The 11,891-nt window shown below is 38.8% G+C and overlaps 1 protein-coding gene across 1 annotated transcript; it reads left to right on the top strand.

Moving 5' to 3' along the window:
- Positions 1-5,792: 5,792 nt before the first annotated feature.
- On the top strand, positions 5,793-7,825 carry LOC308705182 (urokinase plasminogen activator surface receptor-like). The gene is made up of 6 exons (XM_081390076.1): positions 5,793-5,837; positions 5,957-6,077; positions 6,162-6,281; positions 6,919-7,050; positions 7,256-7,363; positions 7,494-7,825. The coding sequence occupies exons 2-6, from the start codon at positions 6,029-6,031 to the stop codon at positions 7,679-7,681; spliced, it is 597 nt and encodes a 198-aa protein (XP_081246202.1). The 5' UTR covers positions 5,793-5,837; positions 5,957-6,028; the 3' UTR covers positions 7,682-7,825.
- Positions 7,826-11,891: the final 4,066 nt, after the last annotated feature.

Here is an 11,891-nt window from a genome sequence, read left to right on the forward strand (position 1 = left end):
GTCTGAGTGCTGCCCTGTTCAGGTTGAACGGCGGCTACTGCAGTTGAATTTTCCTATTGGATGTTGCGGTGGCAACTTGGCAAGTGACGTAAGCGGGGGTACTTAGGTGTTGCTGGTTGCAACAGGACTGCTGGACTGCATAGCTTTCCAGCAGACTTGGAAATTAGGCGCCAGTGGTTGCATGCACTTGGCCTGGAAGACCGTGAGTGTGAAACCTGCATTTTACACGGGAGTGCTTCTCCATTTTTTCACAACATTTTTTTGGGGGTTTGGGGCTGGGTCTGTGAGATTGTTTCTGGGGATTCACTTTTTATTTTGCCTACCTTTTGTCTTCATTCTCCTTACCATTGTCTCCTGTCCCCCAGAAACAGTCCCACGGACCCAGCCCCAAACCCTATCTCTTAAAAATTAATAAAGGCTGGTTTCTAAAGTAGCCTACTTCTCCCTGCCTCTACGTATTAATGCTCATGGGTAGCCTAAATGGGTCCCATTCAGACTTTAACATCAAGTATTTTACTGTTATGTGTCAACAAGATTCAACAAGACTGTTGTGGTATTTATGCAAATAAGCACATACGTAATTAGATTATGCGCCGTTTGTCCATGTTAACAGTTTAAAAAAACTTGTAATACATTTTTTGTTTGTCTTGATGTAAGTAATCAACTCAGTAAACTTCATGGTGATATCTAAAGGTTAAAATTTGTACCCTAAGTAAGTAAAATAATGAATAGGCGTACGTATGAATAGGATTTGGGTCTTTTTCGAAACTTTCCCCTAATGGAGTTCTTCAGGACTTTTTTTTCCTTACTCAGGACATATTGAGGATACAAAATCAGTTGAGTTTGCTTCTGTTGCAATTTGTTCAACCTTTTTTTCATAAAATGACTGGACTAAAGCAGTTTAGATGTTTTTCGGTTGGTTCTGGTGGTGCAACCGACTAAAAATTCGGGCACAACAGGGGTGAAAACATTCAGTGGTCAAAGGAACTATTGAAAAACTACCACTCCTTCCTTGACAAAATGAAACTTACGAGAAACTGAAACTTATGAGAAAATGAAACCTAAGGCATAATGGTGTCTAAAGCGAGCGAGCGAGCAAGAGCGCGCGCACGGCAGAGAGAGAGGGAGCGAGAGACCTTGCGTGCGTGTGCCTCACGAAGCGCATGTAAGGACCCAAGCAATCAATTGTCGGTGCGGGTGGGCTTTTATCTATACCATATAGTTTCTTCATATAGCGTTTGTAGAGAATAACACCAAATCAGTAAAATAAATATTACATTACGAAATATCTCCATGCTGAGCCTGTTTGTGCACTTCCTGCTTTTCCCTGCTTGAGAATTCCTGTCCAATGAATGGACGAGCTTAGCATACGTGTGGGTTTGTTTACACATTTTGGTTCACTTGCAAAAAGAGCAGTGTGAAAACGAACCGTACCAAACAAAAAAAAATCATCATCCTATTTTGTCCGGACCAAAGCAAGTGAACTATCGGACTTTCCTGGTGTGAATACACCTGTTTAAGGTTGCATCATGTCCCTCACAGTGTGTACTGTAGGTGTTATACTACTGAACTGCAGCTATTGTAATACTTTATTGTTTAAGCTTGTGTCCTGGCTTCTCAATAACTTCCCATCCTCCTCACTGAATGGTAATCCATAAAGCCTTTTTATTTAAATTGAAATTTTCCTCTGCAGAAAAAAGGAAGATACATACAGAAGGAAGAAATTCATACAGGCTTTGAATGACATGAGGATGAGTAAATTATGACAGAATTTGGGTCAACCATCACTTTAAGAAGGTTGGCCTATACATTTCTTACAATTCTTAAACTTTCCTTTATCTTTAATTGGCAAGTACATTGTGTAAGATTAAGTTTCTGTTTCAAGAAATGTTTACCTGTGTTAAACTTTCATTTTCTCACAAAGATCCTCCCCTTTTGATAAGCTATAAAATGGCACTGAAACAGACACATTATTTCATTCTCCTCCTGATCGAATATGGATCTGCAAATCTCAGTTTTTCTCTGTTCATTGCTGTAGAACTCTGATGTGTCATTTTATGAAATAAAATACTACATCACCCTTTTCCTGCAGTCATATTTAATAAAGCATGTCATGATGTAAATAATTCTGATAAAACCACAATAATAAAAATATCTTATTTCTTTAAGGGGCAGTTTATAACATGAAAATCATTTACTCACCCTGGTGTTGTTCTAATGCAGAATGCCCTTCTTTCTTTTTCGGACCACAAAAGGAGACAAAAAAAAATGTCCGCTTCCACTCGTTCATATAATGGCAGTGAAAAGCAGAATGACCAGCATCAAGCTTTTAAAAAAGATGCAGAGAATGATCCTGACACGTGTCGTATTCCAACTCTTCTGGGGGTATGTGATAGGGTTTGGTGAAAAACAAACCGAAATGAATGTATTATTTAATGAAAATCCTGACCTTGGCCGTTGGTCTTCTGTCCACGGCGTACATTCATGACATTCTGTTAGTACCGCATTTCATTTTGACTGGAGAAATCAAGATTAATAAAAGCTCGACATGAAATACAATGGTTTCCACATAGGCTACTGTGACTCATTATGTCGTGAAGGCAATGTTGTTAAGAAGGCACAACCAATAATTAGCAAAAGAACATCTGGCAGCCTAAATGTTTATGCAGTTGAACATCGTGTACAGGCGCAGGTCCTTCATCAGAAATAGTGTAACGACGCCCAGTTCCAGGAATGCACTAATATTTTGTTGGTAGTACCAGTTTGCAACAATTATTAGTTAACACTAAGTTGTCAAAACTTTGGAAAAAATAATAAAAAATGCCTTGCTTTCTGCCAGGCTTTTCCCAAATCACGGAAGTGACCTCGACATCCGGGTTAGCGGTAGCATAAGCCATCAGGCAAGTGTTATTTAAATAAACTCCTGATGTACTTACAAATTTGTCCTTGATACATCAGCATAATGTATTTCCTTATATTCCTGATGCTTATTTTTTGCATTCAGGAATTAAATTAATTAAAGGGTCATGAAACCCTAAACCAAATTTTCTGAGATTTTAACAGAGGTATGTGTGTTGCACCATTGAAGACAATGTTAGCATCTGTTAGATTTAAAAGTAGGGGGAAAATGGTTAAATTTAATTTTTTTTCTGCTATTTTCAACTTCCGGGTTTAAAATCCTCATCGTGTGCACGTCACAGGCTGTGACGTGGCAGAGCACTATAGTACTTTGATGACTCATCGGTTTCTCATAATTATTCATGACTGAGTTTTCTTATCCAATGAGAAGACACTTGCTCTTAATTATTCATTATACCACGTGGAACTTTCCAATGACGGACATGTCAAACTTTGATATCGCGTAGTAGATGAGACAGCAATGATGGGACGCGCGTTTGTTTTCGTGGTGCAAAAGTTCCAGTGCATCTTTCCCCGCGATGCTGCCAGGGCTGGACTCTGAGTGCGTACGGTTGGTTGGCCATCAACCACGGACACATCTAAACTATGTGTGTGTAGCAACCATTCAACTGGGGAATAGTGGACTTCGGCCTTGTACACCAATGCAGGTTTCGGCTTGCGAGTGATGCGGTCCCGATGACTTTTCTATCGCTTAAGAGGTGTGTGTGTGTGTGTGTCTGTCTAAAATGTAACCCTGGCCTGACCATTTTTGCCTTTTGTTAAATAGTCACTCGTTATTAAAATGTGGATATTTCGATAATACCTCAATTTTATGGAACGTATGCTTAATTTGTGCAAATGTCTATGTCACTGTCCATCTTTATTATGTGGGTTCAGGGAGCACGTAGATCTAAGCCAGGGGTGGGGAACATTGATCCTGGAGGGCTGCTGTCCTGCAGAGTTTAGCTCCAACCCTGAAAAAAACATTCGGCTGCCTGCAACTTCAGTAATCCTGAAGACATTGATTAGCTTCAGGTGTGTTTAATTAGGGTTGGAGCAAAACTCTGCAGAACAATGGCCCTCCAGGATCAACGTTCCCCACCCCTGATCTAGGCTATAAGTGGAAAATGTATTCTTTTCAAATATATGCATTTATAGTGTGTATTTAAACAAATATATATTTTATAATGACATAATTATACATATGCATGTACATTTATATGTTTTAAATAGAATTATGATTACTGTAGGCTAATATATGTAGCAGGGCATTCAGTTACTTTTGAAAGGACAAAAATAAGGTGTCAGTGTATTTCATTAGACTTTAACTTTGTCAGCTATAAAAAAATCTTGCATTTCCACACGTTTTACCACTGATTTTTAGTGACAGTTGATATGCATGGGCCACTGGCGATGACAGTTCCCCCCCCTCCCCTTTCCCCTGCTGTGGCATACCACACCCACTCCCCTCCCTTCTTCTCACTGCCACCACGCCCATTTAAGTTGCATTTTTCAAAAAGATTGTGAGCTAGACTTGAGCTGAAAGAGGGGGTTTTCATGACCCTTTAAATAGACACAGTAAGGAGAGTGATTTCCAGTTGCACTTGCAACACTTCAGACAATTTTCAACCTCATCGACGAAAATTCTTGAGTTATATCATCAGTCAATCAGCCCATTTCATATATTGAATAATTTATTTACAAGTGTATGTAAGATCCTGTATCTTCATAATCTTATGGTGTTAAATGACTATTTTATTGGCAAGGAGGACTCTTTTTCTCAGTTTGTAGTTAATGGGGGTCCTGATAAATCATTTCCTGTTTAAGATGAACTAAGTAACTTTTTTATCTTAACCGAACAGCTTTGGAGTCATTGGAATGGTTATATGACTGTTTTCGGGTTGAATGGTGGTCTTCTCGCACCCCTCGAGCGGCTGTGGGACGAAAAACCACCCTTGCAACTTTGGGCCGGCGGGCCGGCGGCCACAGCATCAGGAAGTATCGCGTGATATCAGGTCTCGCGATGTAACAAACTGCTTCATGGCACTGCACACATATACTGTCTAAACATTTATATGCTAGCCTTCTGTGTATTATACATACCTCAGTGGACATGGCTCCGTGCGTTCGCCGGCTTCTTTGAAAACAAATGCACATGACCAGCAGGAGAAGATGGGACGAGCCAACGAGTGTTAACGACAGTGTTGTCAAATATCTATTCCGAAGCTGTAGGGGGAGCTCTATAGAGAAACCCGCGAGAAAACAGCGAAGAAGTCGGCAAAGCTGCATAATGCAGCTTTAAACTAAAATTACGATATATGGTAATGCTTTTATTGATGTTATCTGGGAATGTTCAGCCAAGTCCTGGGGCTACTACATCTATTCTTTGTTTTCCCACTCCCTCAGATTTTAAAAGTAGAACAGGTCTTGGGTTTATACATTTAAATGTTAGGAGTTTAGTTCCTAAATTGGATACGATGTAAGATTTGGGTGAATATGACAAATGCTGAAATAGTCGTTCTTACTGAAACCTGGCTTAAGAAATCTATAACTGACAATTTGATTTTTATTTGAGAGATGGAAATATTTTTTCACAGTGTGTGTTTATATATATATATATATATATATATATATATATATATATATATATATATATATATATTCCTCAAGCTTAAGAATGTGGTCAAAATGATGAAACTCACTCTGATGTGTTTATTAAAGATTCAGTTTTTGTCTTTCACAATGTCTCAGGTCTAGTTAATAATTTCAGAAAATGAAACTTAAGATTCTGTTTAAGGTTGCACATGTGTACAACACAAGGGGCGTGTAGGTGTTATACTACTGAACTGCAGCTATTGTAATACTTTATTGTTTAAGCTTGTGAGTAGCCTAGATTATGACAGAATTTCCATGTTTGGGTCAACCATCACTTTAAGAAGGTTGGTTCAAGCATATTTCTTACAATTCTTAAACTGTCCTTCATCTTTAATTGGCAAGTACATTAAGATTAGGTTTCTGTTTCAAGAAATGTCTGTTATACTTTCATTTTCTCACAAAGACCCTCCCCTTGTGATAAGCTATAAAATGGCACTGAAACAGACACATTATTTCATTCACCTCCTGATCAAATATGGCTCTGCAAATCTCAGTTTTTCTTCTGTTCATTCTCTTCACTGCAGGTATGAAGACAAATAATGTTTGTGATTTTACTGGGTACAAATACAGATAATTGATGTCTTATTCTCTCTGTTTCATTCCTAAAGGACATTCTCTCCGCTGTTATGAGTGCTTGGGTCTGACGGGTTCTTGTGCAGGACAAACGGTTAAAACATGTCCCAGTGGATATTCTCAGTGTGAGAGTGCAACAGTAGTGACACAAGCTGGTAAGTCCAATATGATTGAAATGTACAGTTATTTGACTGATGGAGACTGTGTTAATCTACTGGTGCTGCAACAGAACGGCTACTCCTTTTTCTGGCGCAATATTCTATGCAGAATATTCAACATGTATTTCTGATATTTCATTTATGATTTTGTATTTAAAGTCCACTTGAAATCAAAATTGACCATATTTACTTTGTTTGCCTAAATTGACCGTTTTGTGGTGAACAATTCATCCATGCAAGTCAATCCACACAAAAAAAAAATTTTGCCTTCGTAATCTTCAATCAAAATCTGAAAATGCCCCTCCCCTCTGCTTTGGAGGACCTTCCCTGATGACGTATGTTTGACGGCTTGGTTTGGGAAACGCTTAACCACTCCCCTCAAACCGTTAGTCTGTTATGAGCAGAGATGGAGAGGAGGAGCGCTAGAGTAAAACCCTGCCCTCTGTTCAATATTCCGTTTCACTGGGAAATACATCACAACACTGGAGAAAAGTCGTTTGCAACTTCCGGTTCACGCGGACTTTAAAAAATGGTTTGAAATGAGAAAAATGCTAAATTTTGACATTTATAAATACATTTACCATTAAACTAATATGCAGTTGAACTGGTCTTTCCTGTATCATTCATATTTTAGGTGACATTACTTCTAAAGTGAAGGCTAAAGATTGTGCAGTTGCCTGTCAAAGTGGGTCCATGAATTTCGGCATTGTAAAGATGACTTCTTCCTGCTGTAACACAGACCAGTGTAACGCTCAAGATGCTCCAGGTATTGTACTTCAGTGATCATGTACAAATATCTTCTTTAAAGTCAACATTCAATTTACTTCCATATGAGAATCAATCAGAAAATAAAAAGCATGGTGTGGTTTGGTTGTGGTGAACTGATTGAATGGAGCTGCAAAAAGAGTGTTGTTTCATTAAATATTTTGTACAGAAAATAAAATAAAAGGATACTTGTTTTCCTCCTGTAGATCCCTCTAACATCCCCAATGGAAATAAATGTTTCTCTTGTGATGATAAGAGCTGCTCAAACATATTGAGCTGTTCAGGGACTGAAGATCGCTGCATTAAAGCAACAGGTGAGAATCTGGAAACGGAAACAAATTAAAGTCATTATCTTTTAAACTGTCTTAGGTTTAAACATTTGATAAAGATCACATGTTCTCCAGTTTAGACTGAATCAACCTTTGTTTTCTTTCTTTTCATCAGGGACTTTTGGAGGTCAGTCATTGGTTGTAAAAGGCTGTGCGTCTAAATCAGTTTGTGACGCCACATCAGTCAGTACTGTTGAAAGCATCTCATGTTGTGAGGGGAACCTGTGTAACGGGGCTCAGAGTGTCACCCAGAGCTTCCTGTTCCTCTGCTGTTCTCTGCTCTCCTACTTCATGATGCACTGAATACAGCAGATCTTCACATTCTACAATGTGACACGTTGTAATATAGTATTTTTTTGTACTACCATTGGTGTTCTGATGTGATTTTTTTTTTTGCTATAGAACTCTGATGTGACATTTTATAAAATAAAATACTACATCACCCTTTTCCTGCAGTCATATTTAATAAAGCATGTCATGCTGTAAATAATTCTGATAAAACCGCAATAATAAAAATATCTTATATCTTTAAGGGGAAGTTCATAACATGAAAATCATTTACTCACCCTGGTGTTGTTCTAATGCAGAATGCCCTTCGTTCTTTTTCGGACCACAAAAGGAGACAAAAAAAAAAAAAGTCAGCTTCCACTCGTTCATATAGTAATGGTGAACAGTGAAAAGCAGAATGACCAGCATCAAGCTTTTAAAAAAGATGCAGAGAATGATCCTGACGTATATTTCAACTCTTCTGGGGGTATGTGATAGGGTTTGGTGAAAACCAAACCGAAAATAATGTATTATTTAATGAAAATCCTGACCTTGGCCATTGGTCTTCTGTCCACGGTGCACATTCATGACATTCTTTTAGTGCCACATTTCACTTTGACTGGAGAAATCAAGATTAATAAAAGCTTGATATGAAATACAATGGTTTCAACATACTGTGACTCACTATGTCGTGAGCATGACAAGGGGGCTTTTACACTGGGCACGTTTGCTGCGGTCCGAGTCTGAGCACGATTTTTCCCGGTGCCCCCCTGCAGCATTGGTGTGGTTTCACACTCAACTTGATGCTATCAAACCCTGGTGTACTTTTGTTCATCTTACGTCATCACAAACATTCACGGCGCGTCTTAAGACTATGGTTGTTAAGAAGGCACAGCCTAAATGTTTATGCAGTTATGTGCTATACTTATTGCATTAGAATGGATTGAACAGTTCAGGGATATCAACATTCTAGTATGTAGAGACTCTGTATCAGCTCTTATGAGTATGAAGACTGGAAAAGCTAGTAGTCATCAAGAAATATTACTGTATATGAAATCTTGTTTATAAATTCAAGGGTACAAGGGAAAAATATTACATATATGTGGATACCAGCACATGTGGGCATACAGGGAAATGAGAAAGTTCATAGATTGGGAAAAAAAAGGCAACAAAAAAAAAAGAGCATGTTGACATTGAAATTAAATGGTCAGAATCAGAGTAAGGGAAAGTCTAGTGTGGAAAAAGGTAATGGAAATATAGCAACATCAATGGGATCATAAAAGTAAAGAAAGATATCTATACTTGATTCAAAATAAAGTAGGCATTATAAGAGAGATGACAAATAGAAGGAAAGAACAAGTTGTAATAAGACTTAGGATTGGGCATTGTAAGTTAAATGGAACTCTTTATATGTTAGGAAAACATCCCACAGGTCAATGCGATGAATGTCAAGAGGAGGAAACAGTCACATTTTTATGTCATGCAGGAAATTTTCACAAGAAAGTCAAGAGTTGAAATATCATTTACAAGAAATTGGTATAGGGCAGTATAATGTAAAAAGTATATTAGAATGTGGAAAGAGTGAACAAGGAAGGCCATATTTGTTTTATTTTTTAAAGAGGACTGGACTGGAAAGACGAATATATATATGAAGTGTCATGCTAAGAGACAGCAGGTGGCAGTAATGCAACTTTTTGGATGCCAACTGCCTTAAAACACAGAAGAAGAAGAAGAAGAAGAAGAAGAAGAAGAAGAAGAAGAAGGCACAACCAATAAGCACACTCTTCACTGCGTGACGTCAGCCAGTGTGTGCCCGCTGAAGAGAGATGAGCTTTATGATGAGATGAGACAGAGAATGTCTAATAAGGGGAGAACTTCCACTCTCAGTAAACTTCCGGCTTCTGAACTGTGCAGTTACACTGTAAGAACTGATTTTCCTGCTAAGACAAAACTCACCCTGCAATAAAGTCATAAAATGCACCCTGGACCGAAGATAGCAAAGACAGAGCACAGGACGTTGTCTGTCCAAACTTTTCTCCTACCTTATCTCTGCATCCCCTCTCCCCCCTCAAGTCACTGAAAGTGCATTAAGAATATCTATATATCACATATGGTGTATCTTGTGAATCTATTGTTTTTCCTTTTCATGTTTGGTATCATTTTAAGTGTCTGGTAAAATGGCCTTAATTTCATTGCAGTCATTGGTTTAATGAGAAAGATTGAGAAGAATGGAGAATCCAGTTCCCCTCTCTGGGTGAAATCTCCTGAAATCAGGTGTTACCCCCTGGGGTATACGGATTGACCCAAACAACTCTAAACAATGTTTGTATAACCCTTTTGTTCTGGTCTGGGTATTTAAGGGTAGGTGTCAGAGCAGTCTTTGGGATCCTTTACCAGGCATCCCCCATACAGTGATGTTTCAGTGTTTTCCTGTTGGAAAGCACTGACACACCACTGTGTGTCTCTGTCAGGAAAGCATACTTTTAGAGTAATCTTTGAGTAAATGATGTCCTGTATTATTTCTGAATTGGCTTTTAATCATTTACTTGTGTTATTGGCATGATACAATTTTACCTGACAAATAAATGTAACATCATGATTTATTCTGAAGTTTCAGAAATCGTTTATTTTAGTAGATTAAAAGTGCAGTCTGGTGTTTCCGCAAATCTTTGTCCAGGATGAATCAAACTGAAGGCATTTTGAATGGACCATGGGACATATCTTAGAAAGACCTTCTGATTTCTGACTATTCCCTGACTTAGCATGTTGTTCTCTGCAACTATTACAAAAAATTACACCTACGGGTCAGCAGTGAGCGGCCACATAGGGTAAAATAGTTGCACTGCACCCTCTGACTATTTCAGGACTGGCTAGTTTGTGAGCGTCAGCATCAACGCTTCCCATTGACTTTGAATGGGTGATGTCAAGCGTTGCCGAAAAGAATTGTGGATCCGTCGGCGGCGCTTCACTGGCGTTGCTCGCGGCAGAAGTTGAGAATTTTTCAACTTCTGCCGCGAGCAACGCCAGTGAAGCGCCGCAGACGGAAGCGTCAGCCAATCAGGATCGCTCTATGCAAATACAGTAGCCAGGCGGCAGCCAATCACGTTCATCCTGTTCAAGAGCAGCAAACTGAGGATAAATTTGAGTTCCTGTCTAATTTCATTGGCTGACACTGCTATGACCATGGCGTCAGTGCCAAACTTCAGCCACGCCTTCCGTCAAGCGTTGACGCTGACGCCCCGTGTGAACGTACCGTTACTCTTCAGCAGCCTCCCTGTCACAGGGTAAGCCTGTGACTATGCACGGACTGAATACGCACACACACACGCACATTTCATACATACATCGGCGTCATGTTAACACGGTCTGTTGCTGGCACTGACAATCATATATACACGGACTTGTGTAAAATTTGATGTTATTGTATGTTTAAAGGTGTGTTGTGGTGTATTATGTCCTGTGTGTTAGTATTACCTGGTTTACGTGAGTTATACAGTATGGGGAATCAGTGGCTGTAACATCAGTGTATATAACATAATAGGATTGTTGTCTGATGTACAGAAATAAAACACTTCACTATTGTTATTTGGTTTATATGATTTATTAAGTACAGTGTTAAGAGTCATACAAATATACTTACCACATTTGAAGAGTCATTTGCCAAACCTGTTCAGTTAAAAATCCGGTTTATTTATACTTGGTGTTCACGCCATCTTGGTAGTGCGTCCGTGTGTGTGTGACGTCACCGGGGGTTCCATCCGTCATAGCTGTACAAAAGAAATGTTTTATGAGTTTTTTGTTTTATTATTTGTGTGTACATAATGTGTGTGTTATGTGTATATCTGCAGATATGAGTTGATGTATGTATTATTGTTATTATTATATGTATGTGTGATTTATGAGAAATATAATTACCTTTTCAAATGGTATGTCCCGGACCATGGGAGGAGTTAGGCCTATAAAAAGGCTCCAGAAATTTAGTATGGGGATGGGAAGTGCTGTTTGTGTCGTTCGGCTGCACGTACAGGTCAGAGTTTGTCTTGTAAATATAATTTATTTTGATTGTGTCTGGTGCAGTTTGTATTTAAGTTTTTTTTTTTGTGTGTGTGTGTTTTGTTTCCCAATTATTGAGTGACTCATCGTGTGGCAAATAAAATGTATCCTTGAACCTGACCAACGGCTTCCTCTGTCACTTTGGGCCTCCATCCGCTACTGCTCTCTTAACACTCCCTGTAGATTAAAATCT

This window comes from Scardinius erythrophthalmus, assembly GCF_964197995.2.
Source record: "Scardinius erythrophthalmus genome assembly, chromosome: 17".
NCBI lineage: Eukaryota > Metazoa > Chordata > Actinopteri > Cypriniformes > Leuciscidae > Scardinius > Scardinius erythrophthalmus.

Coding starts and splice junctions, on each gene's coding strand:
- LOC308705182 (XM_081390076.1), top strand. CDS start 6,029: ATGGCTCTGCAAATCTCAGTTTTTCTTCTGTTCATTCTCTTCACTGCA. Junction 6,282..6,918: donor AACAGTAGTGACACAAGCTG/GTAAGTCCAATA, acceptor TTCATATTTTAG/GTGACATTACTTCTAAAGTG. Junction 7,364..7,493: donor TCGCTGCATTAAAGCAACAG/GTGAGAATCTGG, acceptor TCTTTTCATCAG/GGACTTTTGGAGGTCAGTCA.